The sequence below is a fragment of the Budorcas taxicolor genome, chromosome 8 (genome assembly GCF_023091745.1).
Source record: "Budorcas taxicolor isolate Tak-1 chromosome 8, Takin1.1, whole genome shotgun sequence".
Lineage (NCBI taxonomy): Eukaryota > Metazoa > Chordata > Mammalia > Artiodactyla > Bovidae > Budorcas > Budorcas taxicolor.
In genome coordinates this window covers 47,933,881-47,952,655 of record NC_068917.1, presented here as the reverse complement: position 1 = coordinate 47,952,655, position 18,775 = coordinate 47,933,881, and the positions used below count along the sequence as shown (strand labels likewise).

Below are 18,775 nucleotides of genomic sequence, written 5' to 3'. Positions count from 1 at the left end.
TCCTTGCAGTCCAAGGGACTCTCAAGAGTCTTCTCCAACACCACAGTTCAAACGCATCAATTCTTTGGCGCTCAGCCTTCTTCACAGTCCAACTCTCACATCCATACATGACCACTGGAAAAACCATAGCCTTGACTAGATGGACCTTTGTTGGCAAAGTAATGTCTCTGCTTTTGAATATGCTATCTAGGTTGGTCATAACTTTTCTTCCAAGGAGTAAGCGTCTTTTAATTTCATGGCTGCAGTCACCATCTGCAGTGATTTTGGAGCCCCAAAAAAGAAAGCCTGACACTGTTTCCCCATCTATTTCCCATGAAGTGATGGGACCAGATGCCATGATCTTTGTTTTCTGAATGTTGAGCTTTAAGCCAACTTTTTCACTCTCCTCTTTTACTTTCATCAAGAGGCTTTTCAGCTCCTCTTCACTTTCTGCCATAAGGGTGGTGTCATCTGCATATCTGAGGTTATTGATATTTCTCCTGGCAATCTTGATTCCAGCTTGTGTTTCTTCCAGTCCAGCGTTTCTCATGATGTACTCTGCATAGAAGTTAAATAAGCACAATGACAATATACAGCCTTGATGCACTCCTTTTCCTATTAGGAACCAGTCTGTTGTTCCCTGTCCAGTTCTAACTGTTGCTTCCTGACCTGCATACAGGTTTCTCAAGAGGCAGGTTAGGTGGTCTGGTATTCCCATCTCTCTCAGAATTTTCTACATTTTATTGTGATCCACACAGTCAAAGGCTTTGGCATAGTCAATAAAGCAGAAATAGACGTTTTTCTGGAACTCTCTTGCCTTCTCCATGATCCAGCGGACGTTGGCAATTTGATCTCTGGTTCCCCTGTCTTTTCTAAAACCAGCTTGAACATCAGGAAGTTCATGGTTCACGTATTGTTGAAGCCTGGCTTGCAGAATTTTGAGCATTACTTTACTAGCATGTGAGATGAGTTCATTCTTAGAAGGGTAGAATAGTTAAAGATGCTCTTTCTTCCTAAATTCATTAATAAACTTAATTTCAACAAATATCACAATCGAAATCTTTTTAGAGGAAATGACCTTAGAAGTCAAAGTTCAATTAAAGGGATAAATATAAAAGCATCAACTAGGAAATTTTTGAAAATTAAAAATACCATGGGAACGACCCAATCAAAAAATGGGCCAAAGAACTAAACAGACATTTCTCCAAAGAAGACATACAGATGGCTAACAAACACATGAAAAGAAGCTTAACATCACTCATTATCAGAGAAATGCAAATCAAAACCTCTGAGGGAGTCTAAAGTGGGATAACTTTTTGAAAAGTAATTCAGTAATAGTGCTAAAATGTCCAGACCATTTAACATGGTTCCGTGGGGTAAGGGGCCAGGTCTCTTCTATTTGTTGCTATATTCCTGCTGCCTAACACCAGTAAGTACCCAGATTTATCTACTGAGTAAGAACACATCAGGAAACAAGTATTCTAAGGCCTTGGAAAGCTGAGAACAAAGATGCTCTCCTGCTGGGGTCACTGGGGGCCTTTCTACTCCAGGTTGACTGCTGAGGATGTGTATAGGTCAATAAAGCAGGATGGGTGTGGATGGCTGTAATGTTTGCTATTTAAGAATAGACTGCTATTTTAAATTCCTCCTACACTGGGCTAAAGGCCTGAGGGTAAAAGGTTATGCCTGGCACCCCACATTTGGCCAGACTTTGCCTTGTGTGTACCTAAAAGGATTCTGAGGGCCAAGAGATGCCGCACTGCCATATACTCCATCTGCTTCTGCTCTCTGCAGCTGTTTGTTTTTCCCTTGGCTAGAGCAACCAGGAGCTTTTTCATTCTGTGCAGTTGCTTCTCACCCATTTCTAAACTTGCCTGAAGCATTTTAGAGCCTCCATAATAAAAAATTTTTTTAATTAGCAATATGCCAGTGAAAGTATTCAATATGCTTTTAAAAGCCTGCTTAAAATTAAATGAATGAATGAATAAGAAGCATGAAGAGGAACATCAAGGTGGCTTGGGCAGGCTTATTCCAAATTCCAAAAGGAAACGGAATCTTAGGATATTTGCATATGTAAACACCCTTGAAAAACAGGATTTCCTCTTACGAGAAATTTCAGAAGACTTCATCCTTTGATGTTGTTCACAAATACAGCTTCACTGCTTCAAAATCTCTTTCCTATTTACAACTTTAAGACACTCCTAATTTATAATATCACAGCTATATCCACTTTCAGTGTTTGACAGAATATAGTGGGTGAGGGAACAGATCTGTCTTTAAGTTAAAAATAAGGCAATAATCTTGCAGGAGGAGGACTGTGCTGATTGCACTGCTTCATTTTTCCATGATTTTCTTGAAAATGCAGGTAATGCAAAGCTGGAGTTTCCCTGCCCACCCCGACTTCCCCTCTCCTGCTATCTTCAGCGACGCACCTTCACCCCATGCTACTGCACTCTGCGTCCTTGGAGAGAAGGCCTTCTCATTTCCCCAGGAGAATTCCACTGCCCCAAGACAAGCAGATAAAACATATAAAGGAAGAAATAGATGAGGGGAAAGGACTCCTAAGAAACCCAGTATAGTTTCTGCAAACTATTTCAGACCCTAGGAGATAGTAAAGCCACAACAAAAATCTTCAAATTTTTATTTAATATGCTGGAAAGCAAAGACAACATTTTCCCTTTCTGGACATAGGTTTTTTTTTGTTTGTTTGTTTTTAAGGTTTCTTTAATAGACAAAAGTTAGATTTCCTTTTGCCTTTTTTACAGTGAGATTCTTTTGCAGAATCCCACTGCCTTTTGAAAATGACCTGTCAATAGTAGGAACTACCATCAGGAAAGGTCAGAGTCCCAGGTTATTTGGAATTCTGAATTTAAGCAGGGCCCCAGTAGGGAGAAGGGGGGACTGGTGTCTGTTCGTTCACTAAGAACTGAGTTCTTCCCAGCTTGCCAAGTCCTTGCTCTCACATGGCTTAAGTTCCATAGGAGGTGACTGGGAATCCAGCAACAATAACAGAGATTTAATATTTGTACACCCAACTACTGTCCTCGAAGCACTTTCTCATACACCCTCAGATCTAATGCTTAAACCACACTGGTACTGCTGGGCTCAGACATTCACTGTCCTGCACAAGGTCGAGTTCATAAATGGCAGAGCCAGCTTGCCTGCCTGGCCCCACCCACTCTCACCCATGCTGGTGAGGAAGGACGGCTGGAAGAGTCTAGGGCTGGCACTCACATCACTGTCTGTTTTGGGGTCCTGAGTGCAGCTTTAAGGCCTGCACTCTCCATGATTTTATGAGGAATGTAGCTGCTTTTAAAACTGCTAAATTATTATTTCCTCTCTTTTCTCTTTGAAACAGCAAACCTGAAAAACTGTCCATCCTGTTTCTTTTATGTAACAACAAAAAAAGGGTGTTTACTATGCTGCTGTGCTAGAGAAAGACTGCCAGCCAACTCCAGATCCTGATTCCCCTGACAATTCCTGGCATCTATCTAGGGCAGCTTTTAATTGGGCCAACATCTGGAAAGAATAGAACCTTTATGTGACAGAGTTGGAAAAAGAGTAACTTTTTAAAAAAAATTAATTTCGTTTGTTGTTGAAGGATAATTGCTTTACAGAATTTTGTTGTTTTCTGTTAAACCTCAACATGAATCAGCCATAGGTATACGTATATTCCCTCCCTTTTGAACTTCCTTCCCATCTCCCTCCCCATCCCACCCCTCTAGCTTGATATAGAGCCCCTGTTTGAGTTTCCTGAGCCATACAGCAAATTCCCATTGGCTCTCCACTTTACATATGGTAATGTAAGTTTCCATGTTACTCTTTCCATACATCTCACCCTCTCCTCCCCTCTCCCCATGTCCATAAGTCTCTATGTCTGTTTCTCCACTGTTGCCCTGTAAGTAAATTCTTCAGTACCATTTTTCTAGATTCTGTATATATGTGTTAGAATATGATATTTATCTTTTTCTTTCTGACTTACTTCAGCATTGTTCATTATTAGAGAAACGCAAATCAAAACTACAATAAGATAACACCTCACACCGGTCAGAACGGCCATCATCAAAAAATCGACAAACAATAAATGCTGGAGAAGGTGTGGAGAAAAGGGAATACTCTTGCACTGTTGGTGGGAATATAAATTGATAACAGCCACTATGGAAGATGGTTTGGGGATTCCTTAAAAAACTAATCCCACTCCTAGGCATTATACCCTGAGGAAACCAAAATTGAAAAAGAATACCTTTTAAAATTCATTGTTGTGACTTCCCTGGTGGTCCAGCGGCTAAGACTCCAAACTCCCAAAGCAGGGGGCTGGGATTCAATCCCTGGTCAGAGAAGTACATCCCACATGCTGCGACTAAAACCCAGCGCAGCCAAAAAAAACAGATAAGCCCAAGTTTCATTCCTGCGTTCCCCACTTCCCTTCCCCCAACATATCTCACCTCTAATTGCAGATCCTGAACTGTAGGTTCAAGAACATATCTCTCCGGAAAGTCTATAATAATCTTAGAATTAAGAAGAAAAAAGTGATACATCTCTTGAACACTATGTGCCAGGCACTGTGTGGGGCCCTGTGGATGTCTGGATGATTGCAAGGCCCCTGCTCTCTAGCTGCTCCCGGTACAGTAGTCAGGATGTAACTGCACGCGATTATTACAAAACAAGGTCATCCATGATATAACAGAGGTAAGTGCAGGAGACTGAGGGCAGCCTGGGAAGCAGTGACTAACAGTCACAGCCTGGAGCATGGGGAAGGGCCAAAAGAGAGCTGTTTCTAGAATGAGGGCGGTCACAGCAATCAGCAGGGGCATAGAGGACCTGGGATAGACACCCCAGTGTGGCTGGAGTCGGGTGTGTTCAAGGTAGCTGCAGGAGGTGGGCTTGGACACGCCCAGTGAGGGGAAGACTGTAAAGGATTTGTGTGCTGTGGAGCATGGGTAGGTAACAGAAGGCCAGTGGAAGATCCTAAGGGAAGGACTTCGCCAATTTTGTTTATTTTAAAAATCTGACACTCTGGAGGAGGGTATATGGAGGTAAAACCAAAATGTAGGTGTTCCTTAGTCTGGGGGCCTCGCTTTTCCATCTATCTCACTGTGAATCTACAGTTTGACAAACTGAAGCAGAACTCTGACCTCTTCCCTGAGTCCTAAATCCACACTTCCAGCTACCTACTTGATTCTCTCCTTCAGTGGCTCACTGACACCCTGAAACTGACATGTCCAGACTGGAGACCTTGATTTTCCCTCACTACCCTTCCCCCATACCATTTTTTTCCACCTTGATAAATAGTCACAAAAGCCACCCAAGTGCTCAAGTTAGAATGCTGGCTCATCGATATTCCAGTCATGCCCTCACCCCCACTTGCAACCACAAACCAGTCCAGTCCATCCTAACTCTGAAATATACCTTGAATTTATTCCTTTCTCTCTTCCTAGACTACCACCTTAAGCTTAAGCTTCTGCCTATTTCTCTAAGCCAGGGTTTCCGTACTGCTGACATTTGTGGGCAGACAGTTGTTTCGGGGGACTGTCCTGTGCATCGCAGGATGTGTAGCAGTATCTCTGGGTCTAGTCACTGGACACGAGTTGCATCCCCTCCCCCTAGATGTGACAGCATTGTCTAATGGCCCTGGGGGAGAACACCAGCCCCAGTTGAAAGCCACTGCTCTCACTTCACTCTGTCTCTCTCTCTTCCAGGCCTGGAACCCTCCACTACACTGGCCTCGCCTTTAGGTGCTTGAATTCATGCACCCCTTCCTGCCCCCAGGGCTCAGTGGAAGCTGTTCTATCAAGAAAGTTCTCAATTCCATTCTTCTGTTAGCTGGCTCCTTCTCAGGCTTGTGATCCCAGCCCTGGGTCACCTCCTCAGAACCCCCTGTATACCTTGTCTAAAAGGTAGCAGCCCTACCTATGGTGATTTTCTTCATAACACTTTTAAAGGCAGTAATCAATTTATTATGTCTACTTTTTCTGGTCCGTCTCTACCACAAGTAGAAAAGCAGGGTCAGGGCCGGATTATGTCTGTCTTGCCTCTGTCTTACCTCCAAGGCCTAGCTCAGTACCAAGCTAAATAAATATTTGCCAACTAAATAAATGAGTGAATCCACAGATGTATCATACATTCAAAGATATGTTTTACAGCCCAGGCACTGACCACACCCTGAAAAACAACAAAGTCACAATATGAAAAATTAGCTCAGGAGAACTAGAATGTCACTGAGAGTCTATATATTAGCTCTGCGCTCAATAACCAAATGCAGCCTGGTGCATAACGCAAAGTAGATGACAGCACACCTTGGATGAAGAGAAAGCTCTGGCATGATGGTAAGGGTGGCTCATCTTCTCTCCACTGGGAAAGAAGTACAGCTAGACCCTATGATTGAACCCAATTCCTCATAACTCTTTATTTTCCTTATCAGTTTAGTTCAGTTGCTCAGTCATGTCCGACTCTTTGCGACCCCATGAATTGCAGCACGCCAGGCCTCCCTGTCCATCACCATCTCCTGGAGTTCACTCAGACTCATGTTCATCGAGGCAGTGATGCCATCCAGCCATCTCATCCTCTGTTGTCCCCTTCTCCTCCTGCCCCCAATCCCTCCGCAACAAAGTCTTTTCCAATGAGTCAACTCTTCGCATGAGGTAGCCAAAGTACTGGAGTTTCAGCTTTAGCATCATTCCTTCCAAAGAAATCCCAGGGTTGATCTCCTTTAGGATGGACTGGTTGGATCTCCTTACAGTCCAAGGGACTCTCAAGAGTCTTCTCCAACACCACAGTTCAAAAGCATCAATTCTTCGGCGCTCAGCCTTCTTCACAGTCCAACTCTCACATCCATACATGACCACTGGAAAAACCATAGCCTTGACTAGACAGACTTTAGTCGGCAAAGTAACGTCTCTGCCTTTGAATATGCTATCTAGGTTGGTCATAACTTTTCTTCCAAGGAGTAAGCGTCTTTTAATTTCATGGCTGCAGTCACCATCTGTAGTGATTTTGGAGCCCAAAAAAATAAAGTCTGACACTGTTTCCACTGTTTCCCCATCCATTTCCCATGAAGTGATGGGACCATATGCCATGATCTTCGTTTTCTGAATGCTGATAATTACACCCAATTTATATCTCTGGTGTCTAGGTGTGTGGGTGTGTGTGTGTGTGTGTGTGTGTGTGTGTGTGTGTGTATATATATATATATATATATATATATATATAGGGAGTTGAACAAAACAGATTTAGGAGGATAGAATATCTTATCATTACAGTCTCCAGAGACCACATCCACCCTCTTTTTCTCCTCTCCTTAGTGATGTACTGTGTGCCTTGGGGTGAAGGCTTCCAAGCAGAGAGTGAGCCTCTTCACTGTCCTTTCATCAAAAGTCTCAGACACAGTGAACTGAACTCACCAGAAACGACCATCCTTTCATAACAAAAGCATCAGCCACAGTGAACTGCACTCGCCAGAAAAGGCAGGTGTGCTTTTTGGGGGAACTTGATTTCCATAGGGGAAAATAACTTCTAAAATAGTCACCCTTGGACCCAGTACTTCCTTTATCAGATCTTTTAGCCACTGAGCAGATTTTCAGTGAGTCATTACTCCCCTTGTGACAGTCTACGGAAAGGTTAGCTTTTAAATCAGCCCAGAAAATGCCACCCCTCCAAGTAGATCTCAACCCTCCCTGTCAATTTGGAGTGCTGTGGTCAAGAATGATTTTTGAAGTTACGACTTTCTCATTTTATTTCCCATGTTCTGGCCAGTGCCCATGGGATCAATTTGTTTTTTCATTTCAAAATGACTATGTACTTTTGTCAACTCAGTGGACATGAATTTGAGCAAACTTCAGGAGACGGTGAAGGACAGAGAAGCCCGGTGTGCTGCAGTCCACAGGGTTGCAAAGAGTCAGACATGACTTAGTGACTGAACAATAATGTAGTTTCTAGAGAAAAGTATTTTGGAGGCTACAGTTCAGATTCTATATTCATAGATGAAACACTTTGGAGGAGAAAATTTGGCTTCTGGGCCGCCAAATTAGGAAAATCATGCTTTAAAATTGTTGAATTTTGTTCATTTTTCCCATTCTAAAGATGGCTGAGTTTGTCTGTGCCGCTGGCCCCCACTGTTCTACTGGATAATGGAGCGTTTTTCCATTTTAATGTCTGTCGTAGGCACCACAGTGTGGGAGGGGGTAACAGATCGCTAGGATCTGACGGACCCTAGATAGAGACAGTTGGGGTTAGAATCCCAGTTTTATCTTGCCACTTACTGGTTCTGTGGCCCAGAGTAGGTTACTTAACCTCTCAGTACCTCGTTTTCTCCTCTGTCCTAATTCATAGGGTTGTCGTAAGAGTGAGTTAATAATTCTAAACTGCTTAAAACGGTGCCTAGCATACGTTAAGCACTTAATGTTAGGTCTTATTACCAGCATAGCTTTGAAAGTGCTTTCAGTTGGTAATAATTACACTTTAACTTGATGAAATAATAGATTTCAGGGTAGAATAAACCCACTTGAATTTGAGAAATAAGATGCTTCCAGCAACCAATGATCCTAACGTCATCAAATATGAAAAGTCCTGAATAAGCACATGGCATATGTCCTATTAGCATCTGTTAAGTAGATAAAAACCTAGAACCTAACACACATTGTCTATCATCTTTTTTGGAATCCAGAATGAAGAATTTCAGAATATTAAAATTCTATGATCTCATGCAATATCTTAAGAGCTGCCTTTAAAAATCCTTAAGCACACGAGGAGAGGGAAGTGGGGTGGCAGTGATAAAAATGGTTAAGCCCTGAGCATTGGGACCGGGGCTGGCTGACCAGACCAGAACCCCATTGGCCAAGCTGTGCAGGGAGGTATGCAGATGGCCTGTAGATATTAACCCTTTTAACTTGAAAACAAAAGCGCCCTTGTGCCCTGGGAGCAGGAGCTCCAGCTCAGATGGCCCAACTGGCTGTAGAAACACTGGAAACTCCAGCCTCCCAGCCTGCCATGAACACCAAATGTAACAATGCAGTGTTTCTTGTTGCCCCAGAAGGAAGCTGTGCAATAAATTTGGGTGTAGCCTATTATCCCCTGGAGTCAGAGTTTGGGGGAGTTTCCATGGTTAACCAGGATGCAGAAGCATAACAAACCTGGGTGGCTTAACAAACAGGATCAGGGCCATATGAGTGCTAAAAGAGGTCACTTAAGAATGAACACGGAGAAGGCAATGGCACCCCACTCCAGTACTCCTGCCTGGAAATCCCATGGACAGAGGAGCCTGGAAGGCTGCAGTCCATGGGGTTGCTGAGGGTCGGGCACAACTGAGAGACTTCACTTTCACTTTTCACTTTCATGTGTTGGAGAAGGAAATGGCAACCCACTCCAATATTCTTGACTGGAGAATCCCTGGGACGGGGAGCCTGCTGGGCTGCCGTCTGTGGGGTCACACAGAGTCGGACATGACTGAAGTGACTTAGCAGCAGCAGGAATGAACAGCTCAGGTAATCAGGTAATCCCTGGGGTAGGATAAGGGGGCTTCTCCTCCTATTTAGAAGTTGCAGATCGTTTTCGCTTAATTACCTGCCACATCTTGCTTGAAAGTCATCAAGGAAGATTTCAAATCACTTGCTTGAGGACTTTTCGAGAAAGGAGTCAGAAGGGCAGGTGATCCTCTATGAAAGCTGACAGACCTGGAGGGAAGATCTGTACAAAGGGGTGGATGGCAATGGTAGATGATTATACATGCTTCTGCATCGAATGAGATTAGAACTCCTCCTCTCTGAATGGGAGAGCTCATTTTCTTGTTGTTTAATTTTAAAAGTGCCAAGGAAGCCCACCACTAGAAGCACACCTTTCTCTCTTATTTCTGAAACCCCTGCTGTTGGGAAGGAAAGACTGTCTTCTTTCAGCTCCATCTACTCTCTGATGCCCAGGCCAGACCAGGGCAGCTCGAGAATGCTAAGTGACATTTCTCCCCCTGAGCCCAGCACTGGGGGAGGTAGTTGCACTGCCTGCCATGCTCAGTTCTAACAGAACTAATCTGATTAGAAATCAGAGGCTGAGAGATCCTGCTTTTGCTAATTCAACAGAGTCTTTACTCTTTGGCATTCCATTTTTCCCAGGACTTGTTCACATTGTTAAATCATTTGATTCTCACAGTGCTGTGAGCTGGTAAAGGCAGGTATTAAGTACATTTCATCAGTGAGAAAAATTAAGAGTCAAATCAATTAGGGAAAGTGCCTAAGATGATACAGTGTGTGCATGCTCAGTCATATCCAACTCTTCATGACCCCATGGGGTGTAGCCTGCCAAGCTCCTCTGTTCATGAGATTTCCCAGGCAAGAATACTGGAGTGGGTTGCCATTGCCAAGGGATCTTCCCAGTGCAGAGATTGAACCCACGTCTCCTGTGTCTCTTGCATTGGCAGGCAGATTCTTTACCACTGAGTCACCTGGGAAGCCAAGACGATACAACTGATGATACAACTAGTATCTAAAACAGCTAGACTCATATCTGTGAGCCTGTGCTCAGTCACTGACATCTATCCTCCACTTAAAAGGGTAGCTGGGTTTGATTGAAAAACCTTCTCACTACTAACATTTTAATAGTTCTTTGCTGTGAGCTCTGCTCTGGCCATAGTAGGACGCAGCATCACTGGCTTCTACCTCCTTGATGTCAATAGGACCACCCTCCAACTGTGACAAACAAAACGTATCCAGACATTGCTGAATGTTCCCTGGTCACTGGTTGAGCACCACGGGGTTAGGGTGTTGTGGATTAAGGTGGATTTAGGAATAATGTAACCTAGCAGGAGCCTGTGGCGCCTTCCCAGGACAGGCCTTCCCCCTCCATGCTCTGCTTCAGCTCTTCTCTAAAGTACATAGAAAATGGTACTTGATGCAAATTTCCTGAGTTGTTTTGCAGATATGAAAATGCTCCACCAAATGCAAGACGTTAACTACTTGATGTCCATGAGCAAACAGCCCCAGGTCTCCTTGAGCCTAAGGACTGATGAAGGTAACCCCCATGACACCACCCTGCTCCCTCAGCATCAGCCAATCAGAGAATTGTTTACAGTCTGATCAGGTATCCTGTGACTCTCCAGCTCTCTTGCCTGGCTCTTTAAAATGCTTTGCCAAACAGGCGTTCTGTGACAATCTACTGGGGAGGAAGGTGGGAGGAAGGTTCAGGAGGGAGGGGACACGGGTGTACCTGTGGCTTATTCTTGTTGATGTGTGACAGAAAACCACAAAATTCTGTAAAGCAATTATCCTTCGATTAAAAAAATAAAGTCATTTAAAAAAACCCCAAAAAATGCTTTGCCAAACCCTTCAGGGAGCTCAAGAGTTTTTAGCACCTGAGCCTCCTTGCATGGCCCTGTAATAAACCTTTCTCTGCTCCACCTCACTGTGTGTGGGATCATGAACTTATATTAACACTAACACTCGGAATGCCACAGGATCACTCTTCCTATAGACCAGTGGAAGTTTACTGATGACAAGGGCTGCTCAATACAGAGACAAGGTTGTCTCTGCTTAGCTATAGAGTGTACCTCCATCAGGGCAGAAGGCAAAGGTCTTATTTCTGGAAGTGGAGGCTAAAGGGAAGAGCAGTTAGCGCTGGGACACATGCCAGCTCTCCCTTGTTCCCATCTCAAAATGTTATTTTTTCAATTTTTGAATAAGCAAAACATTTATATGGTTCAAAGTTAAATATGCATCAAAAGTACATACAGAAAAGCTTCCTTCGACCCAAGATTCCCACCATCCAGTTCTCCCCAGGGGCAGGCGATGTTGACATCTGCCTGTGTATCTTCCCATGGATGTTTTATAAAAGAGCTTGTATTTAAATAAATATTTCCTCTTAGTTAGAAGTATTGCTGAGTCATGAGTTCACTCACGTTTCAAAAGTCATCAAGTGCATGAAACAGGGCACGCAAAGCTGGTGCACTGGCACAACCCTGAGGGATGGGATGGGGAGGGAGGTGGGCGTGGGGTTCAGGATGGGGGACAGATGAACACCCATGGCTGATTCATGTCAATGTATGGCAAAAACCACTATGATATTGTAAAATAATGAGCCTCCAATTAAAATAAATAATTAATTTTTAAAAAGTCGTCACGGACATCTTCACTGACAGTGTGGACCGAGGAAGGCAGGGCTCTTCCCACCTGTCCCTGCCTGCCTCCACTGAGAGGGACACAGGCTGAGACAATGGACTTACATGACAACCTAGGTCTTAAAAATCAAAAATGAAAAAAAACAAAAACAAACAAAATACCCTGGGGAATTTGGGTCAAGGACCGTTTATAGCTAGAGTGGTCAGTTTCCTACTAGGTCACTGTGAGTGCTCTCACTAAGCGTGCCCATCCTGGTGGGAATTGGCTAACATGATGAAGAGATCACCTGCAGTCGAGGTATTGGTGCTAAAGATGGACCCTCCAGACCTACAGCAGCCTGTGGAAGTCATCAAAACCAGACTCTCCCGGGGGGAGGAGCCCCTGCTGTGGGCAGGCCCAGGATGGAAGGAGGAGTAGAGGAGGGAGGGTGACAGGCCTGGAATGACGACTTTTGGCTGGGGAGGTGAGAGAGGGAGGGAAGCAAAGGGCAGCACTACAAATTTCCCATGCCTGCCCACAGCCAGCCAACCTGGAGACACTGATTCTGACAGACAAGTCACAAAACTAGGACATCCTAAGGCTGCAACTTTTCATGTTCCTGATAAAGAATTGCTAGGTGACCTGGCATAAGCCATTGAGCCACAATGACATATTTATTTTGGAAGGGTGGGAGTAGATGTGGGCAATTTCCTCACATCCCAAAGAAAGAAAACTCAGGCCTCCAGCACTGGTATTTTATTCAAGTTTAAACCACTTATAAAGTGCACTGATGTCCTGTTTTCTGCTTCCTTCTTCCTTCATAATGACCTTGTTAAAAAAAAAATCTCATCTTCAAACTTCTCTAGTTCCACCAATGGTAGAAAATTTCTATCATTATTATGATGGAAAATTTTCAGGCCAACCTTTGTTGTAATTTGTACTGTCATTTCATCGTGTCACTAACCACCAAACCAATGTCACAGGACCTCACTGCCTAGAATTGTGCTATCTAATATGGTAGCCGCTAGCCACATGTGTTTATTAAACTAGAATTTTAAAAATTCCTTCCTCAAACACATGGGTCACATTTCAAAAGTCCAACAGCCACATACAGCTTGTAACTACTGTATTAGTATAGATCATAGAACATTTCCATCACTGCCAAAAGTTCTAATGGATGGTGCTGGCTCAGAATATGAAATCCAAAGGCCTCCAACCAGCACTCAAAGCTAGCAGTCACGTACAGCCAGGCCACACTTCCAAAATTTCCTCTGCTTTCTCCAAACAATGACACTTAGCTTTGTTTAGACCAGACTCCTGTCCCTCCAACAAATTACGTTCACCCCCGATGATTCTGTGCCTGTGCCGATTCGATTCCCCGTCCCTGAGACAAATGAGTAGATCAATCAACACACAGTCCCTGAATGAGTCGGATTTTCTGCCATGACAAAAAGCAATGAGGCATCTAAGAAATTTTTATCCCAGCAAAATGTTCTGCTAACAAACAAGTCCAAAAAAAGGACATTTTCCCAGAAGACTGTAATGAGCTTTGTACTTGTCAGGATTTGCTAGACGATTAAGTAAAATGCCACTTGTATTGGCACTTAATATCAATTTGACTTATTTATTTTTTTCATGTGGGTCTCCTCTTTCTTTTCTCTTAAATAAGTTGTATGGATATAGGAAGAAGGGACCAGGCCTTACATGCATTTCTTTTACATCTTCCTCTCCTATCTCACCTCCTTACCCAAACAGTGCAGAGATTGCAAACTGGCCCCATGTGAGGACAAGATACAATTGATACAGTTTGTTGCTTTTTTCAGAGTGGTTTTCTTTGTTTTGTTTTGGGGGGCTTTTTTTTTTTTTTTTTGGTAGAAACAGAAAGTTTGCTCTATTTAGGAGACCAGCACCTGGGGAAACAGTGAATTCCTGTCCAGAAACCAACTGTGAAATTCTGCCAGACCATGAAGGTTTTTAAAGGGAAAATCATTCAGGGAAAGGGTCAGAGTCTTTGTTATCTTCCACTGTGTACAGACTTCCTGAGTGTAATATTGAATAATTTTGAATCAGTTGCCAATCTTTCAACAATTAGGAGTTTTACATCAGAATCCACATTCTTTATTTCATGAAAAATCAGTTTTCTGGCAACCCTGGGTAAGGCCTCACACAAAGGTTTATTAGCTAGTGCTTAAGGCCATCTGTCCCCTTTATAAAAGGAATGTATTCTCTTGTTCACCACTTTCTCTCTGCTTGTTTTATTCCCTTATTATCTGCCTGGCCCCTGAGGCCTGTGCATTTACAATTCTTGCAGAAGATACCCAATAAATGAACTGAGAACAGAAACAACCACACTCCTTAAGAAAGCCAGGCAGCTCTTAATACCTGTCTTCATGGGCAACGTGTTTGTTTTAAGCAGCTAAAATCAAAATTCTTATCTCAGTCATTAGCTAAAGACATTAACCTTCCCAACTGATTTTAACTATTCTTCCTGGGCTTGCCAGGAACTGATAATGGATTAGAGAAATGGTCAACCGTAGGAACAAAAAGCAGTCAGCCTAAATAGTCACATGAAAATAATTGAGACTCAGAGAGCATAACCGTGTTCCATGAACTCTGAGTGTTCCCTAAAAACACGTGGGCATCACAGCACTTATGATGCTGAGTGTTGCTGGCAGCTGCCCAGTGAACCTTGATACAGAAAACCTAAACCCTCTCATTAACTCTAACCCCATATCGATTTTTCCTCTTTTGAACCTTTGTTACAGACTACTGTGTTTTAAAATTGTTTTCATGTCTTGGTGCTCCCACTCAATTGTAAGTTCCTTATAAACTCTTTTGATATTCTTCTCACACCTAGCACCCAAGATCAGGGTATTCTTAACCTGGACTGGCTTCAGTCACAGGCAAAATCCAAAGGGTCATTTAAAAGAGCGTACCCCATGGTCAAGGTTTCAAGACTGGGAAAGAAATTTAATTTTAAGGTATTTATAAAAGGGGCAATAGCTATGAAATGTATAGTGGGTTTGATGACACCAATCTAGTCTGTTATTACTCCCAGCTTTCTGTCATCTGCACATTTGCAGACTATAAATTAGATGTCTCCATGAAGGTCATGGGTAAAAATATGAAGCTACCCAGGGACAGCTTATGCATCTTGTCAGGAAATACTAAGTGAATAAGGAACAAAACTTCTACTCTTTGGGAACATTAGCCTAACCAGGTACAACCTACTAATTATAATACTTTATCCATACTTTTCCACCTTGTCTGAAAGGATGCAACAAGAATATGCCAGCTATCTTTAAATCAAGATGCATTAAAATTGAGAATTCTTATCTGCAACCAATTTAATGATTCTTTCATAACAGGAAGTGCAGTTAATTTAACATAAACTCCATCTTTATGAACCTCTGCAGCTTTGTAAAAGACACGTGTTTCTTCTCTAAATGTATATAGCTATACTAATCCAGGTTCAAATTATGCTGAGGAACAGTTTCATGTCTGGTCTCCAGAATGGTTTCCCTCATTTTTGAAAACAAGGATGATATTTGCTCATCTCCTGACTTTTGGTAAGTCTTCCAGTCTCCTAATTTTTCAAAGTTCATTCAGTGGTTTCCCTATTCTAGCTTCAAGTTCTTTTATCTGGGAAATGGTTTAACTGGGCCTAGAGACAAACACATCTCCGGCAGCTAATGTAACTCCTGCTATCAACTCTTCTAAGTCCACCATTAACACCTCCAGTTTAAAGACCTTTTGCTAAATGGAGAACAATTAAATTGAATAGTTTAGCTGAGCCATTACCTGTTAGCAAAGCAACACTTTTTCTCTACGTGATCCCTTCTTGCTTTGTACATCAACAGCATATTAACTGAGGGCTACAGTTCTAGGCATTGTGTTGTGCTGTGGTGCTTTTCTTATAAAAAGGCTAAACACCTCTTCTCTTGTTAATCTTCCTTTTAAAATCAGAGATCATTAAAAAGCTATGTCATCACACATGAAAAGACATCATTGTTTTTGCCCTCGAGTTTCCTGCATCCTCTCTTATTTATCAGAGTCATCTGCAGTCCTACAATGTGATTTTTAGTTTTTATAACCTTCGCAATATGCTGAGCCAAATTTCTTGTTAGAGACATTCATCATAGAATCATACCTATAATATTATTGAAAACCTACTTTACTACTTCTTGGGCTAGACACATTTAGCAGACTCCAAGATTGCTTGGTCACATTCCTTCTATCACTTATGCATCACTAGAGAGCTCCTGTAAAGCAGAACAGAGTCAAGAATCACAGTGCATCTTGATGCTGACTGAGAAAACTGCCTGAAAGTGATCTGAAGCAATGTCAAGCTGGCAGTTTGACCATCTCTGTGTTGGTCTCATGTTTGACTGAACTTAGAAAAAGTCTTGGGTATATCAGGTGGGATTTCATTTTCTACCTGTGCTTAAAAATAAATAACAATGTATTGCTGTCTCTGTTCAGATTTACAAATTTTATAAGCTACAACATGACACGTGAGAGCCTGAGAATATTTACCCTACTCTTCTCCATACACATCACCACTTTGGGTGGCAACCACTCTGTTTATACTTCTAGGTTTGGCTGAGTAGAAAAGTCAGAAGAAAATATATGCCAGGAAAAAGCACATATTATTCCACATGAAAATGGAACAGGAAATATATCATGTTAGTTCCATGACCTGAATCTGTGGGTAGATCACATGGCTCATGTACTTTATGACAGAACTTCTTGCTAGCTATCCATTACAGAGTGAAATGCAAAAGGAAATGTTAGGTATAATAAACCTATGATACACAAACCATCTATTCCCAAGAGAGAAGGAGAGCAAGGTCTTTTAAAAGGTAAAATGTATAGTCAATTTAAAATCAGGAACAGTGGTGCTTGGGGACATATATTATGCTTCTGAACATCAGCTTGGTTGCCAGGAACCAAGAATTTATTGAAGTCAAAGAGTAGTCAGGCGAGGGATACTGGGAAGTGTGGAAAGAGATTTTTGTGAAATGAGCTGAAGACATGGAATCTGAGAGGCTTAGTAAGGGGTGCGATGAAATTTCACATTAAAAATCTTTTTTAAGGGTGGAAAATGTTTAAAATTTTGGTGGTAAGTAGCAAGTCAATTAAAAGATTCTTATGGTAGACACACAACATTTCACACACATAGGGCCTTCTTCTTAGGAAGGGTTTTCAAATAACTACCTTCTGTCGATCTATCACAGTAACTGTGGTGGGCAGAAAAATGTCCCCCACCCCCACCCCAAGATTTCTACACCCAAATTCTTGGGATCTGTGAATATGTTACAGTACATGACAACAAGGAGTAAGGGCGGAGAAGAAATTAAGGTTCCTAATCAGGTGACTTTAAAATAAAGGGAGTATTCTGGATTATCCAGGGGGGCTCAATATAATCACAGGCATCCTTTACAGCAGTGGTTTGTGCAAGCAATTTTTTCCAAGAACTGGGTGGGTGAGGGGGTGATTTCAGGATAACTCAAGCAAAGCAGCTGCCTTGGTGACTTAATTGGTAAAAGAATCCACTTGCAATGCAAGAGACTGCCTGCAATATAGGAGTCCCGGGTTTGATCCTTAGGTCAGGAAGTTCCCCTGGAGAGGGACATGGAAACCACTCCAGTATCCTTGCCTGGAAAATCCCTTGGACGGAAGAGCCTGGTGGGCTACAGTTCACAGGGTCACAAAGAGTCGGATGGCGTGACTGAGTGAGCAAACTACCATTAAAAGCATTACATTTATCGTGCACTTCATTTCTATTATTACATCAGTTCTAGCTCAGATCATCAGGCATTAGATCCCACAAGTTAGGGACTTACAATTTAAAATATCAGAACTGGAACTTTCCTGGCAGTCCGGAGGTTAAGACTTATCTTCTAATGCAGGGGGCGCAGGTTCAATCCATGCTCAGAGAGCTAGGATCCCATATGCCTCGGCAGCTCCCCGAAAAGCAAAACATAAAATAGAAGCAATAGTGCAACAAATTCAATGAAGACTTTAAAAAAGTGTCAGAATGATAGGGCCTGATAAAGACTCAATTGGCCTTTCCTGGCTGCGAAGGAAATCATGACTCAGAGAAAACAGGCAACCTCAAGAAGCTGGAAACGACAAGAAAACGAATTCTTCCCTGGAGCCTCCAGAAAGGAAGGCAGTCCTATGGACACCTGGCTCTCAACCCAGTGAGACCTATGTCAGACTGGTGACCTACAGAACTGTAAGATAATACATTTATGTTGTTTAAGCCACTAACTTTCTGGTCATTTGTTACAGAAACAGGAAGCTAAGGCAGTAACTTCCATACAAATGCTTTGGAGGAAGCAAAGGCTTATGGCAATATTAACATTCCAAGCAATAAAACAGTTCCTTTTTTTGAGCTGAAAAAAAGAAAACAACACACTCATTCACCTTTTTGTAGGTTTTCTCCTCGTTTTGTTTCCCAGGTGCCGTGTCTCCATTCTCAGCAGCAGACGACATCTGTAAAAAGAAGTGGACCTATTTGAATTTAGAAGTTCTACACTGAAATACAATAGGCTAATAATATTGTTACCTAGAGAATCTGTTTCGGTTAATTACATTTTCGTTGTTATGGCTGTGGTCTCTAAAAAAGGAAGACATTTCTTAAAATGCTAAGAAAAAACAAATTCTGTGTTCCCCAATCTTTCCAAAATAATGCTTCACTTTAAACCATTTTG

The 18,775-nt window shown here is 42.4% G+C and overlaps 1 protein-coding gene across 1 annotated transcript in view; it reads right to left on the bottom strand.

Moving 5' to 3' along the window:
* PIP5K1B (phosphatidylinositol-4-phosphate 5-kinase type 1 beta) overlaps window positions 1–18,557 on the bottom strand; it is a 232,466-nt gene extending 213,909 nt beyond the window's left edge. The window contains exon 1 of the mRNA XM_052645045.1: window positions 18,489–18,557. Coding sequence (XP_052501005.1) covers window positions 18,489–18,557 — 69 coding nt within the window. The remainder of the gene's footprint in view (window positions 1–18,488) is intronic.
* Between the last annotated feature and the right edge of the window lie 218 nt (window positions 18,558–18,775).